At 39.6% G+C, this 21,466-nt stretch overlaps 2 protein-coding genes and 1 long non-coding RNA gene across 15 annotated transcripts in view; 1 reads left to right on the top strand and 2 right to left on the bottom strand.

Annotated features, from left to right (window-relative positions):
• Positions 1-21,466, top strand: part of LOC139770725 (uncharacterized) — an 82,545-nt gene that overhangs the window by 53,747 nt on the left and 7,332 nt on the right. Inside the window, exon 1 of one of the 2 annotated variants that reach the window (XR_011717809.1) lies at positions 9,272-9,399. The exons of the other annotated variant lie outside the window; for it this stretch is intronic. This is a non-coding gene — a long non-coding RNA (uncharacterized lncRNA). Of the gene's footprint in view, positions 1-9,271; positions 9,400-21,466 lie in introns of those variants that run through there. 2 annotated transcript variants of the gene reach the window in all.
• LOC139770724 (NAD kinase 2, mitochondrial-like) lies at positions 21-3,861 on the bottom strand. The gene is made up of 6 exons (XM_071702856.1): positions 3,532-3,861; positions 2,081-2,378; positions 1,546-1,869; positions 1,295-1,388; positions 929-1,193; positions 21-855 (listed from the first exon to the last, which is right to left on the bottom strand). The coding sequence occupies exons 1-6, from the start codon at positions 3,563-3,565 to the stop codon at positions 623-625; spliced, it is 1,248 nt and encodes a 415-aa protein (XP_071558957.1). The 5' UTR covers positions 3,566-3,861; the 3' UTR covers positions 21-622.
• The window catches only part of LOC139770720 (bromodomain adjacent to zinc finger domain protein 2B-like), a 150,704-nt gene continuing 133,671 nt past the window's right edge, over positions 4,434-21,466 (bottom strand). For 5 of the 12 annotated variants that reach the window (XM_071702838.1, XM_071702842.1, XM_071702846.1 and 2 more), the window contains 16 exons: positions 18,275-18,340; positions 18,092-18,136; positions 16,295-16,348; positions 15,033-15,231; positions 14,740-14,859; positions 14,077-14,650; positions 13,656-13,875; positions 12,811-13,573; positions 12,470-12,751; positions 11,887-12,385; positions 11,255-11,600; positions 10,075-10,196; positions 9,847-9,988; positions 9,607-9,737; positions 8,528-8,812; positions 4,434-8,293 (listed from right to left, as the gene is read on the bottom strand). In XM_071702838.1, the coding sequence (XP_071558939.1) occupies positions 8,116-8,293; positions 8,528-8,812; positions 9,607-9,737; positions 9,847-9,988; positions 10,075-10,196; positions 11,255-11,600; positions 11,887-12,385; positions 12,470-12,751; positions 12,811-13,573; positions 13,656-13,875; positions 14,077-14,650; positions 14,740-14,859; positions 15,033-15,231; positions 16,295-16,348; positions 18,092-18,136; positions 18,275-18,340 (4,026 nt within the window). In that variant the 3' untranslated portion in view covers positions 4,434-8,115. The remainder of the gene's footprint in view (positions 8,294-8,527; positions 8,813-9,606; positions 9,738-9,846; positions 9,989-10,074; positions 10,197-11,254; positions 11,601-11,886; positions 12,386-12,469; positions 12,752-12,810; positions 13,574-13,655; positions 13,876-14,076; positions 14,651-14,739; positions 14,860-15,032; positions 15,232-16,294; positions 16,349-18,091; positions 18,137-18,274; positions 18,341-21,466) is intronic. The other 7 variants (XM_071702845.1, XM_071702850.1, XM_071702841.1 and 4 more) reach the window with 5 other exon arrangements.

Raw genomic sequence — 21,466 nt, 5'->3', positions numbered from 1 at the left:
AAAATAATATGTGAAAAGACTTATCATAAAATACATTCTAAGTTTATTCAATTCAGTAAACAAATACATTGACATATATAAAAAGTTTCCTGGCTTATATTTATATGAGTTAAAATATTCTAAATGTACATAATAACAATCTAGTTTTTTTTTCAGACTAGCTCATAAGTGTCGATATTTGGAATTTTTAGTCTTAGTTTAGTACACCAACTTATAGTAATAATAATATGTAATGCACTAAATCTTAAATACATGTTATATATATAAAATTGTATTTTGACAGATTTAGTCTTGAAAGACATGGAATTATGATACTCCCACAAAATTTTCTTTTTTCAAATTAAATAGCTTGCTTATAGTGTTCTTTCCATTCCAAAGTTTCGTTAATACCCGAACAGAAATAATTATTGGATAACGGCATTTCAATCGCGCGTCTATACGCGTCTATAACCATTAAGTATTATACATATAATATTTAATGTAAATATTTATATTACAGACGTCTACAAACGTTTGTTCATTAGAAATTATTAATGTGAGATTGATTTTACACGGTTATTAAGTTTCATATTTATCACAAAAATACTACTTGAATGTCCTGATTCGTTGGAAAGCGTTCAATTCAATCAAGAAGTGTAATAGTACGTAATGAGTCTTCGGGAAAAGTCTCTATTTCCGCGATGGTGCCGAAGTTGAAGGGGACCGCTATTCCACCGTCGAGAACTAAACCTGCATCGAAGCATTGCGATTGCACAGTGGCCTTCCTACAGAAACCACGAGTGTGCACGTCTTTCGGAACGGGTATTGCATTGGTAACTATCATATCTCTTATGGAATAACACAGTTTGCAATCCTCTGTAAACAATTGTATACTCTTTAAATATAACGTCATATCTTCTCTTGTTATTCAGATAACACACTTACTGACCTGCGTCAAATCGCAAGCTGCTATTGAACGCCGAACAGATCATATCAATTTCGTCATTGGTAAATTGCCGTTTGGTATCCACGAGGCTCAATATTTCCCGCACGGTTTGATGGTTTAGACTGTGTATAGATTTATACCAAGACGTTGACCCTGTCCCGGTGCTCACGCACAAACCGGAACCCTTTACTTTGTGATACTCTTGGTCCTCATCGAACTTTATAAGTAAAGAACTCGTCCGTGCCGATAACGTTTCACCCATGAAAACCTAGCGACAAATACCAGGCCTGAGATATGCGTAAAAGAGTAAGTCGGATCACTCGACTTTCTAATACATGCGTGTGCATCGAGGAACATGAATAAACTCACTTCATTAAGCCCCAACCAAGGTAGACGCCTTTCTTTTGGTAACTCTATGTTGGTAATGCTATACTTGCTTTCGAACTTCTCGTTTGTATAAAACCTACAAGTAATAAATACATGATAATTAAAGCTTGTATTGCAGTAAAGAGTGCAGAAACGATAGATGTAAATTCCAAAGATAAACCGTCGCTGAGAAAGTCTGTAATCTAATAAATATAAATGCTTGATAATTTAATTATAATATTAATATAACGTGCCTGTCACTGCCAACGATGCGTCCTTTCTCATGCATGTGAAAGGGAGGCTGCCATATCTCTTCTCCCTTTAAAGTGATCCGTATTCGCCTTCGCATGAGTGTATTGTAGTGGCCTGCTCTTAGCATTTCGAAAATCTCTGGTATGGCATTCGTGTACTTCGCCGACAACAGGAGGTAGCCTTCCGACTTCTCAGGATACGAATTAATGCCCATTATCGGTTTTTTATTATCGAATATTAAATTCGAGGCTAAGAGAAACGTTCCATCACCGCCAATCGGCAGTACTAAATCCGCCCATGTAAAAAGCGACTGGTCTAAACTTGTTCTAAAAAAATACGATATATTTTTACTTTGCGACAAATATTTAACAACTAATATTTCAATTTTGAAATAAACAGATCGGAGTAGTTTTTCAAATTCACACAAATATGAATTTTCTTCAACATTATCACGAATTTAAGAAAGTAAATGAGAGTTTTTGCTAATTTTTGCTAATTTTATATATATATTTTTTTATTAAAAAGATTTGAGCTTACCTATCTATTATCCTATACTCCACGTTCATCTTTCGCAAGATCTGGATGATTTGATCTTCCACAGCCTTGGTGGCCAAGTGACTGGCGAGCATGGTATCATAATCCGAACCTCTTTCGATTAGTTTCATCTTCAGCTGGGTCTCGTTGAGCCCGGGTTCCCGTAACCTTTCGAAATGATACCGGGACAATTTTGCCACGATAAGTACCTTCTTAGGCACAAAACTGGATTCATTTCGAATGAAAAAGCGCAGACTTCTGTGTACATTGGTAGAAGGAGACTGTAAAAGCTGCAGCGTTCCTAAAAAAACAAATCATAAATATTAGCTTATGTAATTAACTTGCCGTTGAATGCATGAGATAATCAGATATCAATTATCAATCTGATGTATATAATTTAACAGATACAGAGGCTATTTTTAAAATGTATTTTTATCAATTTTAATCAAAATTACAATTTAATTAACTATACTAATTAATAAAACTTTAAAAGTTTGAAACTTGAAATAAATATTTATGGAGCTCATACTCATAGTTTTTCTTTGAAATCATTAATATGCTATAAGTAAAGTGGAGTTAAACATTTAATAAAAACATTACATGTATCGTTTAACTTACAATAATTAAATTAAATTAATTTAATAAAATTCGCCGTTCTTGTTTTATTTTTCAAATATATAATAATAAGAACATTAAAAGACGCATTTTTTCAAGATAGAGCTTCAATTTGTCTTCAGCATACATTAAACATATATGTGAGAGAAATATTCCCTGATAAAATACGACATGATAAAATGTTTCCTCAATTGCCTTTGACCTGATCCTATCGTTCAGAGATATGAGATAGTTGCCTAATCGCATCGCACGATAAAAAGCAATTACGAGCTGTCATTAAAACGTCATAAGAATTGTTCTCCTTCCCCTCGTGCCATAAAAAATGACACCTAAGTGTCATACGCGACAAGTGCCAAGGTGATTTTCCCTTATAAACAATTGTTCCTCTTCGGAAAGGTTATACACGTCAATGTTATCGCGGTATACCTATCATGACCTGTCGTGAGTATGCAATAAATCATCGTGTTGCGTGAAGTGAAAACGATGACATTAGGCCGCCACTTTCTTACACTTTCCGCGCTCGAAACGGGATGGTATAATATATTTAAATTTTGCTGCCAGTAAAAAGGAGGAAAAAACAAGACAGTAAGTAAGAAGCGCATTGGGCTTCGGTAGGAAAATTCCGTTTCGAGATGGTATTAAGATCCGTATTCGAGACAATTCTCGATTCCTCCTTTAGTAAGCGTGGCACTGATTAATTCTTATCGGTTCTCTCAACATACATGTGATCGCGGCGAACAATGCAGAATACGATGAAATAAAATTGCGGAGCGGACGGGGACGGTGAGAGAGGAGCCGCTCGGGTGAATCACGCTCGGCCACCGAATCGTTATACTCACTGGCAGTCCTACAAAGGTAGTTGAAAACCGTCATCGCATGATGATCGGGACACGTTCACGTGGGCAATACCGAACTGTCGCGAGCGACGTGCGGGACGAGCCGCTCCGCGGGACGATTGATCGACGGGCGCGTAACCGATCCCCTCTCGCCGGCACGAGCCATGCGGCGATCGAGTACCGTGCCTCGTTACTTGCGCGCACCTGTACCCGTACACAGGTGACTCACCGCCGCGAACAGAGCTGAGCATTTGTGATTTATCCCTCAAAGCCTCAAAGCCCTCAAGTCCTCATTACCCGTTGCCGTTGCACGATCCACACCACACGATCCACTCTGAAGTCAGTTTTGTTGCAACGACCGGCATCGCGCATGCGCCACGGCGGCGAATTCGAATCTCGCACGTGTCTCGAAGATCAACGAGAGAAATCGTAGCAAGCACTGATAATTAAATAATATATTAATACTGTTATATGATGTAATATTAATTGCTAATTAATATATATTGTACTGCTACACATGTAATATTAATTGTATAATAATATCAGTGCCTTCTACGCCTTTGCGTATTGCTAGTAATTCGTTAACAATCAAGTAAATCTATAAGAACGAAATAAATATCAAGACGGAAGAAGTTTAGTATTATTCTTGGAAAACGTCAATCTCTCCTCAATATGATTTTAATTTAAGAATGACTAAAATATCTAAAAATATGAATTAAGGATGTTTAATAAGATTTTCACCAGCATCAAGGTAAAATCGATACAGACATACATTCCGGTAAAGTTATTTTTTTGTAGGGAAAAGGTGTCTCAGTCTGTTGTATATCTTGATTTCCAGGTGCCAGGAGGTCTTAACTGCTCATCGAGAATTTTATTGTAGTTGCCAAAAGAAAAAAGTCGCACTATATAGATACACGCTTCGCTTACACTTTATTAATTCATTTGCAATACATTAATTAAGTCTGTTTAAATAGCATCGAGGCTACCTAACGTATGCCTTCGTGTATACGATAGACAAACAATCACCTAACTTAATCTTTCTCTCTCTCTCTCTCTCTTTCATTTTCATTCGCACACACATGCACTCTCATTTATCTTTCTCTCTTTTTCTTTCATTCTCGTGCTCGTTCACTTGCTCTTCTCCCACACACTGCCTTCGTTTTTCTTTATCTTCCGCTCCTTAGTTAATCGATATCAATTATTATTATTATTACCATTGTCTCTCATTTTTATATACTATATATATATATATATATATTTATTCATTTATTTATACTATATATATATATATCGTAAGATCGACGTTTAAAAACTAAAATTCGTATAAAAAGCGTCGTTATTCGTACTAACAATGTAACTGTACTATTTAAATAATAATTAAATTTTAAAAAATTATTTGTTTCTGTTGTGTCGGTTTTGTCGTCTGAATGTATGAGATGTCTAAACGTATCGGCTACTGTATGACGGTGCGAGGCGCGGTGCTCCAAACGTGCGCCGGTGCCTCCCGAAGAACAATCGGTAAGATCGACAAAATGCCCCACAAATCTGCGCTTTACAATGAACTTATACATATGAACTGACTGCAGTCTCGTGCCGTCGTATATTGCGAGAGCTAGCGGTTGTTCTCTTTTTTTTTCTTTTTTACATAAACTAAAATTAGACATGGTGTCGAGAAACGGAGACAAACAGGAAAAAAAAGAAACAGAAATAAAATTTCCTACGACTTTCACAAATTAATACACTGAGTGTGAATGCTGTATCTCAACCGTCGAGACAGATTAATAATTAAATTCGTAGGTTCTTAAAATCATATAAGATCTGTTAGATTCTTTTTTTTTTTTTATTCTCATCAGCAAATCTTCACGGGTGAAACTAGCGAGCTATTTCTCGACACTCGACACAATGGGACGCCACAGAATTTATAATTATCGCGCAATCTCGTCAGCGATCTTACCGGATGTTCGTTCCTAAATTACGACGCTCCCGTTTCAATTTCGCACCCCGAACGATATTATTTACTTTTTACTTCGTCGTCGCCCCTCCGCAGGCATTTATACTCTAGCTAATACTTTTACACGCTACGAATGTTTTTTTTTCCTTTTTCTTTAAACCGTAATCATTTAGCACGTCACACTACGGCTGAACTCCCCTTTCCCTCGGGTTCCTCTCGCTATTTACCAACTATTTCGCTATTACGAGCAATAATGTACATCAATTACATACAAAACAAGATACAAGTGTTAATGTGCTCTCGTCACATTGTCGACACCGTCTCGCGTAAGATGATCGCACTCACAAAGGTATCACGTTTATTACTAATCGGAGAAATTCTCGTCGCCGTCTGACAATCTATCGTGCGCAGCGCGATGTGCTATTTCCTTCGCGTTTATTCTACGGCGATGTTGCGACGACGAGACACTTGGTTCGAAAAGATCTTTCGACGATCGACCGAGCGTCGATTGTCGTCCTTGGGGAAACTCCGCGCTGATGGCAGAGAACCGACGCGAGTCTCCGCGTCGTCGAGCTCGACGGACGCGGACAGAATTGCGATATAATTCTTATATTATAATAATAATACTACGCACGGTGTAATTACGAAAACCTAGCTTTTCAATGACAATAAAAACGTAATCGTATTCGTTACTCCCGGAAAAGAATTCGTTCTCTCAAAGGCGCTCGCTGTGCGATGCATTCTTCTTACTGCATTCGAATAATCTTCACGCTGATCGCATTTTCGGATCAGCCTGACAGACAATGGTGGTGTCGTCCCTGAATAATTTTGTCGTGCGTATGTTGCGTTGATTCGGAACTTTTATGACTCGATGAACGAAAGATAGGAAGCTAAATGGACGCGGATAATGAACATTTCCGCGCGCACAATCAGTTAATAATCTCTAAATAATAAATATTTTGGATTGATTAGCTTAACGCAATGCGAATCTCTCTAACGGCAGTGGAAGAGTTTAGATTTGCACAATCGCAACGTATACTAGTCGAAACGACGTTGTGTTGCATAAAATCAAGCAGACGGAGTATTCTAGAAAGACTTGACATTTTTTTTTCTACGAGCAGAGTTCTCAAAGTATCGTTCATACATAGGGTACGCAAGACCCGACACATGGTTAATTAATTAATGGGGAATTGACTAAGTAATAATAACCGTCTAAATTTCTTCGTTTTTAAAAAAGTAATTGAAGTTATGATAGATCCTACACTTATTAATTTACCAGATTTTAAATATCCGCGAATCAATACAACAGTCACAGTAAAGACGTATAGTCTCGTCTCGGAATACTGATGTGTGAAAATACGAATATTTTCTTTCTCTTCGTTATATCACGAATAATATATATACGTTCTGCGTACATCATGCGTCATACAACTCACAAGTTAACGAAATCCAAAATTAAATGCAAAAAAACATAAGAAACCAAAATGGTTCTGCGAAACGGTGTTAAGATCTTTTCTTCAATTTGTAATACGACGGTCCGCACATGGCCGGAATAAATCTTACTCTCAAATTATTAAAAAAAAACTTTATTCTTTCTCGTCGGACGCAAGTTGCCTGATCTCTTCGCTTGTGCTGAGAACGAATCAAGTTTCTTTTTGTAATTTGCGAACAAAAGTTATTCTGATTAGCCAGACTATTATACTACAAATTCAAACATTAACTTCGCTCATCATTTTGTCTATTCTACTTCTACGGCGAATAATACCCTTATCGTGCTCATCCGTGGGCAAATGTACGTTTGAATGTATGCATGTTGTGACATGTGTACAATATATGTGTGTATATAGATTCTGTATACATATACACTATATTCATATTCATAATTATATATATACATATATAACTTCTCTCTTTTTCACATTTATTACTTTGCAAAATATTTCTTTCGCCGACGATGCGTCGGCATTAAGCCCGTATAATACAATCGCAAATTACACTTTTTTTTGTCGCTTAGGCAAACGTTCACTTGTTTATCGGTAAGTACAATGACCATTCGCATTGCTCCGTCCCGATCGATCGGGGATCGAAATGATGCGCGCGTACTCGTATCTGATTAATCACGTCGAGGAGGTGCTTGTTAACGCAGACCAAGATCTCGACCTAAGTGCGAAGCTTCTCGCACCTTTATCAATATTCGTTAAACCGAAGCCGAGTGTCCGATCGGCTGAGAACGTCTCGCTATAATACTTTACAATGAGTAGGTTTGACGAAAACCGCGTCATAAGTGCTAACAAGGAAATAAAGTACGAGACATTCGTGTCACAGTATATACCCGAGTACTAGAGCGTCTTATGAAACGCGAGAAAAAACGCACTCGCGTACGTGATGAACAGCGAGAATGGATGATACGCGAGATAGGCGAGAGCGTGCCCGCGTTCGCAACGATTACTATTACAATGGAAAATTCGATCGGCCGCTAGAACGAGGCCGACTAATGCTCGGAAGTGAAGTGGTAGAGGGATGGATCAGAGTCCCTTTCGACGACTGTCGGTCTAGTCGCGGTCAGTGACGCGGCGCGTATCCTAATAGTAGAAGTGAGCGAAGCTGTTGCAGGTGTTGCGCGAACGTACCGAGCCTCAGCTATGCGTTTGCGGATGCGGAGGTGGCGCGCCGGTGATCTCGGTCCAGCGCATTTCGAAGAAACTGCGCATCCCGTGGCCGGCCTTGCCCACAGGACTGTCGTCCTCGTTGAATACCTCGCAGTTGATGAACATCTGCCTGACATCGGCGCAAAACTCATCGCGAGACTTGTACCTGCATCGAGAAGCACTCGTTGTGAAAAACTTCAGCCTTCCAATGCCGACCAAGGTTGACGACCGGTCAACAGATTGTTTTATATATTTTTATTTTATTTTTGCGATCAGTCTGTGTGTGTGTATATATTAGATCTATTAGGCCTGTCTTAAAGACCAAGAGATTTTGAGAGGAAAGGCAGCTAAAGATAGTACGTTCACTTAACTAATCGCTGGCGCGTATTGGACAACTTACGCGGAGTCCTGCAATTTCTTCTTAATCGTACTGAGATCCATGGGGGTTTTTATGATTTTCTTGTAGGTCGGGAACTGTTTGGTGTTCACCGGCAGGAGGAACGGCCAGGCCTCGTCCTGCTGCTCCAACTGTTCGAGGAGTATCTTACAAGGCGCCAGCTCTCGTTGTTGCTTCTTCGTGAGCGTCCGATTGTTACCCTCCTTCCGTGGTGAGGCGGTAGGAGTCGGCGGTTCCGACGAACTGACATCCTCTACGTGCGTGTTCGATGCCGTTGATGGCGTTGGACTGCGGCGCAAAACAACAGAGAAATTATTTGCACGATTAGCTTCCGTTCTGCAGGAGGTTTCCCGTCATAAAAGCCTCTGGACGAATGCGCAAGGACGAATTGCATAAGATTCGATCGTGTGTCCGGCTGAGACGGGTACGCTGCTCCCGATGAATTATTTGCGTTCTCTCTGACTCTCTGTCTCTCGTTCGCTCTTTATTACTTTTTCCGTTCTATTTTTCGCCCTCTTGCGCTCTCTCGTTTATATTTTTCCGACTCGTCATATACGATCTGAAGGCGGATCTACTGTTACGATGAATATTTCTGAGAAAATACCTATCCCACAGTCGGCGATCGCAAGTACACTAGGCAAACAACGATGTATCATGAATGTACAGGGTGTCCCGGCGGAGAAACTTGAGACGAGACACCGAAGGAACGGAAACCACTCGGAAAAATCTATCAGTGACAACCGCCTTCAAAGAATGAAAAATGGGATCTCTAGCCTCTCATTAGAACACCCTGCGTAAAAGGAGAAGTTCCTCGAGACGACAAAAATTCTCGGCGGTATTGCGACACGGGCCGAGGATCAAGTAGGTAATCGCATGTGAGTACAGTGTATACAGATAGTTTTCGTATACAGTTAGATTCGTTTTGAGATTACTTTATTCAATCGGGAATAATACTTGTCCGCCATTTGCGGCTGCGATGAATATTATCAAATCATTCATTATAGCTGTTTTCTAATATACTTCGCATGAAACGTCATTAAGCCAGCAACTTGACAATGTTTGTTTGTTTTTAACGTAATCACCTAGCTGGTGGATGATCAGAACTTTCACTTTCTCTGGTGCCTCCCCCTTTGGTATGACTCCTTCGACTACTATTTCTCTTCTTTGGTTGTTTACTGTGGCAATTAGAGCAATACCATTTTCCTCGTGGCATCTGTAAGCAGAGCGTGTTGCATACAATAAAATCTAGGCTTCGAAACAACACACTTGACTTTGTTAAAAAATAATATCTTCAACAGAGATACATTTCGGCAATTACTTACTTTTGGCATGACAGGATTATGGCAGTCAGTGTGATAAGCCCTAGGGCAGAGTTCGCATAGGACCAGGTTTTTACCCGCTCTTTTTCCACACACTAAACAATTGCGTTCACCTGTTGCTTTGTTCATACATTCGTGACAATACCTGAAAGTAATAGGGAAAGTTTGAAACTCTTTGAAAAACTTAAAATAGAATTAGGTAAGAATATGATACACAAGAGTGTTACTCACCAGTCACCATCAGGAATGTTTTCCATTTTTGGACGGAAACAGTAAGTATGGTAGCCACGGTCACAGCCATCACAGAGCAGCAGCTTATCTTCGTTGTCTCCACTGTGACAAAACTGGCAATTCTGCAACCAAAACGAATGAATTTCTCATTTAAGAGAGAATGGAAGAATTAATCTTTCATGTGGCTAAAATAGCATGAAGATTGTAGCACTGTTTGTTAGTCGAGCATTTTTTAAAACTTTTAAAAGCAACAACAAAGCTCTATGTACACAATTCGTGTGTATCCAATTAATAAAGCGCAAAAACACGATCAAAAATTACGCACTAAGTTAAATAAGATCTATGTATAATAAATTAATTCAAAATAATTTAGTATGGCAAATAAATATTCACAAAATAATAAGTTACAGGAATATATTTTTGAGTTTTGTTTCTCAAATACTACAGACTAAGGTATGCTTTATGCATTCAAATGATAAATAAATATATCTAAAATTCGTGCAATAATACAAATGTGAGCTACAGTAAATCAATCACGATAGTAACAAGAACAGCAACGGGATTTTCCCGAATGCATAAAATGTGAAAAAGCGAACTAGAGCTATGCGAACGTAAAAATTAAAAAACAAAGATATTAAATAATTTAAAAAAATGAACAAATAGTAAGCGGCAGTTTTGCATGCAACCGTTACGTTAGACTCTGACCACCATTGAGTGTACATTCTTAACGCACATTTTTCTTAACGCGAGTTTTGTTATGATTTATTATATGTTACAGACATTATGCATCCCAATATTCAATAATTCATGAATATGATTCATCAATGGACGTACGTTTAATTTATGTAAATGCACATAAATTAAGATAAATGAAACAAGTATCCAGGTATCCCGCGAACAGAGCGAAATCCAACGGATGTATGCAAATTTCATTGCCAGTTCTTCGCACGCGTGATATATATTAGAATTTTTGAATGAGAACTGGAAGCGAACATATTGTAAGAATACTGTCGCGTGAGAAACATATCGTTTAGGCTCCGGTCATCGGATCGAGTAGACACCTGTCGATATCCATTCGAGGCGACGTACTCTCTGTGAGCCATTCAACGGAAAGGACAAAGGTATCGGGTGCGGGGGTAGCAAAGAACGTTTCGGTTAGTAAGTTAGTGCGAATACCCACAGAGGTCTGAGAAGTAGTCAATAGCTGTTTGTACTGATTGGTAGCTTTGAGTGAGACGCAGCGGTTTCGTAGCTTGGCGCAGACCGAGTTTCTAGCTGTTGTTAGACTCACAGCCTTCATGATGCTCTTGTCCCAAGCGATGCTGGCCTCGAGCATGTAGAGCGCCATAGCGAGTTGCGCCGACGTGTGCGCTCGTGCTGTCGCCTCCCGCCAAGTGTTCAGACCCCGCGGCGTTGTTTCCTCTGGCGGTGCAGGCGCCTGGTTATTCTGCTCGGAATTATTCGAGTTTGCGTTAGCGGCCGCCGCCTGTTCCGCCTTGAGGGCTGTTAAGTTGGGATCTCCCGTGCTACAAAATTAAAATATAATTAAATTATACACCTTTCGCTCAACAAATTTAATTTACATGTTAATTGAGTGCTTTAACAGTGACAATAGAAGACACTTTAATTAATCAAATTTTATTTAAGATTTATTTTATTTTTTGTCAATAATTATTTTTATTTATAATTTTCCTGCAAAATACATAATCATAATTTTTCCTTTTACCACCGAATGTTGAAGAAATTATGTGAGACATAGTTATTGTATACCATAAAGATGAAATAACTAACTGAAAAAGAAACTCATCTTACCAAACGCCTAAAGGTGGTTTCAAGTATCTCCTTTCAATAGCTGCCTCCAAAGAAAGTAGCCTTTGCCGCGCTTGCTCGACCGCGCTAATCTTCTCCATTTCATTCAACTTCTCAATTTCTTCGGCTTCCTCAGTTCCTGCTCGCGGCGGTAGTTTCCAGCCTTTGACTTGCATGCTAGCGTTAGCCACTTTATCTTCAAGCGCTTCCACTTGCTCCAAGAGTTGAGCATCTACTCGCAGAGCAACTTGCTCGCTCCAGTTACTCGGATTATCAGGCTTCGGAATTGGCGTGTTGGGATCGTCTGATTCTCCTTGAAGTTCCGTGGCGGCGATGTTGCCAGGATCAACATTAATTTTACCAGTTACAGCTAAAAAGGATTCCATCGTCGCCCACGTTGTGCGCTTCAACTCTTTCTCGCGGACGCCGCGAGAATGTAGATGCTCGAGAAGCTCTTGGAACGTGTCCACATCTGTTATCCTCCACCAACCGTATCTCAGATCTGTATATAAGGTCACATGATTAGAAATTTGGAAAACACAGTCATCCGTATTGATTTTAATATTCGCGAATCAACTCGACTTACCAGTCGGCACCGGTTTGGCTTCGCCAGGAGGCGGTAAACCATGCACCTTCAAATATTCTAATTGTACTGCCTCATCTTGAGTTAATATCAGGGGCGCTGGACTGTCACATCTATCGTAACTCGGACTAGCTGGCGGTGGGAATATTGGGATTCTGAGCTCGGTCGGCTCGGCTATGCCAAATATTTGCTTAGTGCTAGCTCCCGGAGTATCGCACGTTTCACGCGGTAAGATGGAAAACCAATTAGGCTCGGCATTGCAGCTATCTGAAATGATCGACATAACTGATATTAATTAAAAATAATGAAGAGTCTATCACGGGCAAGGATTTATAGAAACTCACTAGAAATAAAGGAGCCGTTGAGTTCCTTCCCGTTGTGCAGATTATTGACGTGGTTGAACTTGTCGCCATTCGGTATCGTTTCCACAATCTTGTCCTCCATCGTTTTCACCAAAGGTTTCGTCATATCTTCATCCATTTCCTCGTTCTCCTTTTTCACTTCCTCTTTCATATCGACATCTGTATTGATCACCTGCGTTTCTTGTTTTATTTCTTCGGACGTGACATTCGTCTTCGCATCTGTCATTGTACTATCAACGTCGTTGTTTCTCTTCTCCTCCTTTACACCCTCGGAATTCTCCGAGCTGCAATTTTGTACAGACTCTTTCTTACAGTTAACGTCCTCCACTTCGGACTTCAGCTTATCCCCATGAGATTTCATATCCTCATCTTGCTCATTCGAATTGTGTTTCTTTTCATCCTTAACTTCGTTCGGCGCCTCATTTTCATGATTTTCGGAATTCGTCTTGCCTTCGCCCTCTTGCTTCACCTCGGACTTCTCCTCTACCGGCATGTTTTTGTACTTCTCGTCAAGCTCAGCTTGGAGGTCGAGAATCTCCGGTTCGGCGCTCTCCATGGCTTCCACGAAGATGCCGCCGGCGCATGCTAATTCCCAGTATCTCCTCCAATACCTGTCCTGGCCGAATATGTGCGCACGGAGTTGCTTCGAAGAGCTGTTCAACTTTTGCAGTTGTTCCTCTGATTGCTTCAATAGTTTATCCAATTTTTTACCTAATTCTTCGCCAGACAAATTTTTATCCTCCTCCTAAATAAGAAATTTTATTTTTCAGATAGTATCAAATAAATCTTCAGATTAATTTAGAGTAAATTGATGTTCTAAGATATACCTCTTCTGGCTGAGTGCCTTCACTCTCATTCTCAGACATGTCTTCTACTTCGTCCTCATGATGAATCTCGTCCGGTGTAGGTGTCGTACCTACGGCAGTGGACGTAGTATTGCCTTCTTCCTCACCTTCCTTCTTCTCGATGGTGATTGTGTCACCAATCTTGTTTACAATGACGCCTACAGCTTCCATTCGGATTTTTCGACTGTGTAATTGTCTAAGCCTGTATGAACAAAAAATAACAGATATTATTAAAACAAGTCTGAAAAAGCCTAATTTAATCTGTAATGTATCTTTAAATAATTTAATTTAGCTTCTCTTAATGTATCTTTAATATAAAAAAAATCACTTACGATCGATTTAATAAAATTATTCGGTCAATCTCATATTTCAATTAATTAATTTTTCGTATCATGCAACTTACTTTCTGATTTTGGTATCCAATACGAATCTCTCCTTCCTCAGCTGAGCCACCGTCTCGAGGCTACCCTCTATCTGTCTGATCACAGCCTTATTTTGCAGCAGCTCGTTGCAAAGGAAAGCGAGTATCTGCGCCTTATGCGTCGGATTCAACGCTAGGAAAGGCTTGTCTCGCAATCTTTCCGACATCTTCCACGTTTCGTTGTTATGTAAGTGCTCATAGAACTGCGCGTTCTTCCCCGAGCAGGTCGAAGCGTAATCGCCGCCGTTCTGATGATGATCGGCAAATTTCTTGTCGCGCTCACGCTCAAGGCACACCCCTGTCAGAGCCTTCACTTCGCCGGTTGCGTTCGCGTACAAATAAATTCGCAGTACTTCACTGATGTTGGCGTGAGTGATGTCAGCTTGACGCAAACTCTGACCCAGGCCTGTGGTGTGTCTAGCCGGCTGCGGGATTCCGGGATCTTCAATGGCACACACCAACAGATGCGTCATAACCGACAGCATCTCCTCTTCGGCTTCTTCGTCGTTGAGAAGAGCGAGTTGAAGACTCTTCAAACTCGGTAGTGATTCCATATCTACAAAAAAATAGGGCAATAAAAATCAATCCCAAGTAAAATAATGAATGATTTTTTATTCTGACAGGTATACAACAAAATGCTCTCACCGAATCCTAAAGTCTCCCCGAAGTTGTGCAAAAATTCGAAGACCATGACGATGTCTGCGAACGCTTGCCCAGAGAGCTTAAGTCCATGTATTCTTTTGACTTCTGGCAGTGGTCTGTGATCTAAAAGAATAGTTAGAAAAAATTAGTTAGAAGAAGGAAGAATTAATTAAGAGTCATTAGTCCAAAACTCTCGTTAGAGATGTATGTACGAACTTAGCACTCAAACTCGCCACGTGACGTAGCAAGAGCAATGTTCTCATAATATGATATCAGTCACTCTTTTGTTCCCGTACCTGTCAGCTCCATATCCTCCACGGGCTTGCGAATTTGTTCGATCAACTCCATCTCGACTCTCCTCTGTTCTGCCCGCTTTTCCTTCGTCGCTATCCTCTCGGCCCTGGCCTCCAGGCGTTTCTTCTCTTTCTCCTCCATCTTCCGGCGGTTCTCCAGTGCCCGTACCAGGGCCATATGCTGCCTCCTTCTCTCCCTCTCCTGCGGTCATCGTTCATTGTTACAGTAACACGCAGCAAAACTATCTGGCGCGCTCATGCAGATAATATTGAATCAAGACAAAATTGTGGTGTATATAGACTCTCCTTTGTGTATTGCCAATAAAGCGTAATATGTGTGTGGAGTAAAAAATCACAAGAAACTATTATTTTTTGCAAATACTATTCTTCACTAAACTTAAAAAAATCTTTTAAGAACATTATATTTTAGAAAATTAACGTTTTTTTTCACAAGGATTATATTTGTAATTTATAAACGTTTAATTGATTCGAACTTTTAAAGAAACGAGAATTATTACTTGAATTATCCATTTGTATACAGTTCCCATGATCTTCTACTCTGTATCTATGTCACGTACGGACAACGGGCCAAACTCTACAACCGTCCCAAATACTCTTCCACGCATTACACATTACGAACAATATTGTTAAACGGATGCACTGATAGTAATAGGAGAGCAATCCGGCGCGTCGTGGCGGAAACCGCTCTTTTACATTTACAGTGCGCAGAAAACCGTGCAATTTCTAGCAAACTAAATCTAGCGGTCGAGCTACCCGAAACGCTTTCCTCAGCCGGATCAGTCCTGAAGTTCTTAAAAATCTCAAGAGAAGTTTCTATCGAACGCGTCGTTATGTGGCAAAACAAGTGAGAAATTTTCGATTCCCTAGCACTGAACTCAGAGAGGTGCGAATGTGTGCTTTTATTTTTTTCGCAAGATGTAAGCTTATGAACTGCAATGATTTGTGGAAGCTAAAGCGGATACAGATTAAGTAAGCTTATTGCGTTACGGACAAAGATACGGTATGCCGAAAGGTGTTGTTGAACGATATGTGTAAACCGCGACACGTGGTCCGCACAAGCCAATCGTTAGATCTCGAAATTGAAACGTTCGAAACCCGCCGGGAATGTAACGCACAAGCCGTTCGTGTGCACGCCGCAGTTTTGCGATGTAACGCAGAGCCGGTGGTGAGTTAGTTGCGAGAGCAAAGTCGCTAAATTCGTTAATGCCGTTTCTGTTAGACGCTAGATTGGGTATGTGACATACCAGCTCGACGGTGTAGAGCATCTCGCGCTGCTTGGTGAGCTCCTGCATGTACATCTGCGGCACAAAACACATCCACAGTCCACTAGTGCTCAAACCCCGCCACATTCAATCTAACAATCTTTCCCTCGCTCTCTACCGTGTAGATGTTCTCTACTTATCGGCTATCTGTCTGTCACGGAGTTAAATCGTGTCGCGAAATCGGCAGCGCGAACGACCCCTTCGCGACAGGATTGTTGAGCAAATGCGCGACAATGTTATGCTGGATTGACTTTTTCGATTTCAAGATAAAGCGAGCGCGATAAGTGATTGCGGGGTGTCTTATCTTCATTCTCGTTAAATTTAAACTCGTTTGAAAGATATAAAACGGTTTTTTTTTGTAAGAACTTAGAAACATTGTGTGTCAAAACTTTGCAATATTTTCAATGAAATATAAAAAGTCCGTTATATTTAATGTAATTAAATGTCTTAGCAACACAATTCGTAATAAATTCAATCTTTTCATTAGTCTACTGGAAACTAATAGAAAGATTGAAGTTTTATCTGTTCCAAAAGTTTTTAATTTGCGAACATCCTTCAATTTCCACTGTATATGTTTCGATACTCGGGTTCTCATTGAAATTTTTGCTGAAAAAGATTTTACTCCAAAATTCGTCAGATATCCGGTGATTGAAACTCATCGCGATGAAGATTGGACATTCCGCGTGTGATATGCGATGAATTACACTTCCCCGAAAATGATATATTAATCGCAACAGCAATTTTACTTTTTCATGTCGATGAATATTGGTAATATAAATAATGAGTTAGAGCTGTAGGTCTCCGAAACACAGAATGTTAGATTCTTCTACAGTGAATATTTTACAACGTAAATTGAAACTTATTAATCGCTGAAGAAACATAAAATAATAGCATTGTATCCCTCGTATGTGGATATGTAATTAATTTCTTTAATGTAGTTTCTATTCAATAATTGCTGTATTAAACGTATTAAAATAACACAAGACGACTTCCTTGCTCTCAAAAACAAACATAATACTTCAGAACAATGGCATGAATAAATGCTACCGTACGACGTGCTGTTTTTCAAGATCAGAAATAATAATGTGCATTTTCTAAAACGCAAAAAGATCATGATATAGAAAGAAAGAATTTAAATTCTTAAGAAACGTGTGTAACTTTTCGTTTTAGAATATTTTTAACTCAGACCGAAACGTTCGAACTAACCAATGATTGAATAAATCTTTCGCATCAAGAACAGCGAATGGCTCTTATTTAGTCCTGTTTCCTTCGATTGGATTTTTAACTCAGTTTTAAATTATATCTAGATTAATATTTATGTCAGATTAAATCTTTCACGAAAATCTCCACGAATCTCTACAATACCGAAATCAGATATTCCGCTCAAACATTTCTACGGAAAAATCGCATGCAGATTACACGAAGTTTTCACTACTAATAAAAACACCGTTTCCGAGATACGATAATTAATCAATTCTATTACGTAAAATATTCCGCTTCATATGTTTGCAATATCTAAAATAATTATTTTGTGCACGCTCCTCGACAAACGGGGTATCTCCTGGCCCCTTCCGGTTCATTCGATCTCCGCGTAAGATCAACTTGCTCGGAGGTCGGTCTCATCGTAAAAATAAACGGGGAGCAACGAATGAAGGCGATAAAAGTAAAACAGAGCACCTCTACGTCTACGAGAGACACACTCACGCACACTCACGCTAATCTACAGCGACGAAACGATTGGCGGAGAACGGTTGAACGTTTTAAGACGAGAGAACTCACCTGCTCTTTCAGCATGACCGCCTGCTGCCGCTTCAGCTCTCGTTCCTGAGAAATTAAAAGGGTCTCTTTTAATGCAATTCCAGAAATGGCATCGCGGTGGTCGTTCGTTCGCGTATTACAACTTCGGGCGACCCGAGAAGAACCAGGTCGCGGGCATTAACATAGTAACGATTGTTGAATTACCTGTTGCTTCCTTTGTTGTTCTTCCAGTCGGATCTTCTGCACCTCTTCCTCCCGTTTTTTCCGTGCCTGCGCATACGCCATACACACGTCACTCGCATCCGTAATCATGTTTATCAAGAGAAAACTTAGGCAATTTTGTTCTCGTTCGCGGGACCGCTCGGTATTTACGACAAGAGAAACAGAACATTGTTTCAGCGATGAAAAGCTACTATCTCGTTACCGGCACCGATAATTGGATAATTGGATCTGAAGTTCCCGTATCCCCTACTGGATTTCTTGCAGCGACGATCGAGAGGGTTGCAAGAGCAGAGAAGCTATTTTATTGTTACAAAGTTTAGTTTTATTTTGCTCGTGCCAAAACGTAAATTAGTAAAATTTTTCTTATAATCGTTATTGGGCGTTCATCGTTAACATTTCAGAAACGAATCTATGAAAACCACCAAACGGGATCGTACATGTGCAGTTTATAAAAAATTTAGGGGTTTTATTTCAAATAATTCCCAAAATAAAAATGTATATTGCTGTATAGAGACTAAAATTACAGGAATAATGTGTCACAATTTTAAAAATTTCCTGACCGCAGTTTATATTGACATTCGTAAATATTTTTCTTGTGAAAATGTTCAGCAAAAATTAATTCAATGGATTTTTATAAAGCGACCGCCTCGATTTCCGCTTCCCGATTTACAATTACGTTTCTCCGGACGTACGGAAATGGATCCTTATCAAATTCGCAATCGGACGAAAATAGCCTGGCTAATACAAGTTCCCCATCTGTGGGAGGTTTTCCTCGGGTTTTTGATTTCGTGACATTCACAGTGTAATTGTGATTCGAAGACTACGTGTGGAAAGCGATGTCTAAATAGCGCAGATCAGTGACAGGGATTAAGCACTACTCTAAAAGTTCGGGGATGTAGCTGGAAATTAGTACGGGTGCACTTTTATATTTTAACGCCACATTATTTGTACTTGAGGCCAATTCTTCCTCGGGAAGGCGTAACTTTTTAACAATCCACCTCGAATACTTAACTGAACGTCGAGTTAAAGTTCTGATAAAGTTCATTTCAAATTTAAAGAAGGAACGACCTACTTTTATCCCGTTGTTTGCACCCATAATACGTCGATTACGTTGGAGCTTCGGGATCACAAATCGTATCTTTGCGTCTTTCCCGGCTACGATCATGCTAAAAAATCTGAATCTAAATCTGAATCTCTGCTCTGCTAAATGCCCGTAGTTTAACGTGTCGTTTCCGTTCGACTCGGTCAATCCGATTGTTGCGCTCTCGTGGACTCTTTATCATTCGGCTATGCTATAGGCTCATCGTAACAGCCGTGAGATAACGCACGCTCAGTTTCTACATACCGATAAACATTGCATATTCAATTAGCGCAATAGGTCCTCCGTAAAAAATCCTTATACAAAGAGAGAAAAAAGAGTAGCAAAGGCATGCGATTTAATATAAAACCCCACCAAGAAAGTGACGCGTATACGCCGAGACAGCAGCCAAGCATAACGAAGACCGACTCGCTCGTGGAAAGATCTGAGAGCGAACTCGACAGCAAGAACACGAATTGAAAAATAATTATATTTAATTATATTATATAAATATAGGGGAAAAGAGAATCAACCATGTGAGAGAGATAATGAGAGAGCGTAAAACTGTCATTATAAACCAACACCATTATACAAGATGAACAGAGACCGAAGAGAAGTAGAAGAATAATAACGTGGAAAAGAGTGAAAAATCTCAGCCGGGCATGCAAGGAGCCAAGCAATACTCGCCTATGTATGCACATATTATATCAACGGTACACAATGTGTACCGTCGCTTAAGCCGATAAAATATTAAGGCTATCGTGTCGTGTCACCTAGGAAATATAAAATGTAACAGTAGATAATACATAGTAATAAAAATATATATGTAATAATATGTGTATAAATATTTATATATATATATGTATATATATAAAGTATAGGTGTCACATATATATCCATTTACGCGGGTAATTCGTGTGTCGTTTTCGTCCGCAGTAACAACGAGAAGGTAAAGGAAAGCTCTTTGTATATATACTCGTGTAGCGAATACTCGAATACTAGAGACAGGTTCTTCGAGAAGTATGGCATGCTGGATAATCATGTAGCTAGCTGTTATTTTGTATATAGTGACAGGAGAAGCTAGGCACAGGATAGCATTGCGACAGTCGGTTCATATATTATCGTATATATATATCGTGCCTACGTATGTATCGTCAGCCTTAACGTGCCTCGATCGCAGTGTTGATCTAGCATCTGGATCCCACGATTCTCGATGGGCCGCGCTTTTCCGTCGCGCCGATCTCCGGAAAACACGCCGGCCATCGAGAACGCGAGATCGATATCGGTGCTTCTTCTTTATAATCTTTCGGCGGATTTCGGATTTCTCGCCCGGAAATTGCTCTTCATCGGGAAAACTTAATGGACCATAAACTGAACGTAATTTTCGAAATGAATTAAATTGTAGATGAATTGGATAAATCAATTTATCTTAGGAAATATTTTAATTGGAGCTCTATTTTCTTTTTCATGAGATATCAAAGTGAGTACAATGTAACAATGATAAATGTTAATTTTGAAGTGTCTATCCTCAAATAAAAAATTCATGTGAAAAGTATGTGTGAATTGAGATTAAACTCATTAATAGAGTAATGATCTCACACGCAAAGAGAAAAAAACCCTATTTCATTATAAAATTGTCAATTTGACATAATTTTTAGATTAATTACTTACGATCAATAGAAACTTACAATTATTTTTTTTTATTAGTCCATAGGTATGAGTATATTTGAATAAATTTGTCACTTTCGAAAATAGCATAATAAACGATCACTGACAATAAAAATAGAATTCCGAAATCCACTTGGCCGGACGAAGAGATCGGCCAACCCTACGAAAGCACGGTGGTGAGCATCTATATGCATGTATGTGTGTGTGTACGTATGTATTTTTTTCGTTTCATCACTACGCGATATAAAGTACTAGGCGGGGGTGAATTTACGACGCCAGTCGCAGGTTCGTCTCTTCACTTTGGCGATACACGTCATCACGTTGAAAATTTTCAAGTGCTATAATGAGAGAGCTCGAGGAATCGTGAAATGATTGGGAAAATACAATGACTAGAGACTAGTGTTTGTAGGAACATTGAAAAACGTGAA

This window comes from Temnothorax nylanderi, unplaced genomic scaffold (genome assembly GCF_030848795.1).
Source record: "Temnothorax nylanderi isolate EJ_2023f unplaced genomic scaffold, tnyl_v1.0 TNYL_tig0032_pilon, whole genome shotgun sequence".
Lineage (NCBI taxonomy): Eukaryota > Metazoa > Arthropoda > Insecta > Hymenoptera > Formicidae > Temnothorax > Temnothorax nylanderi.
The sequence above is the reverse complement of the archived record's forward strand: the minus strand, read 5'-3'. Positions and strand labels throughout refer to the sequence as shown.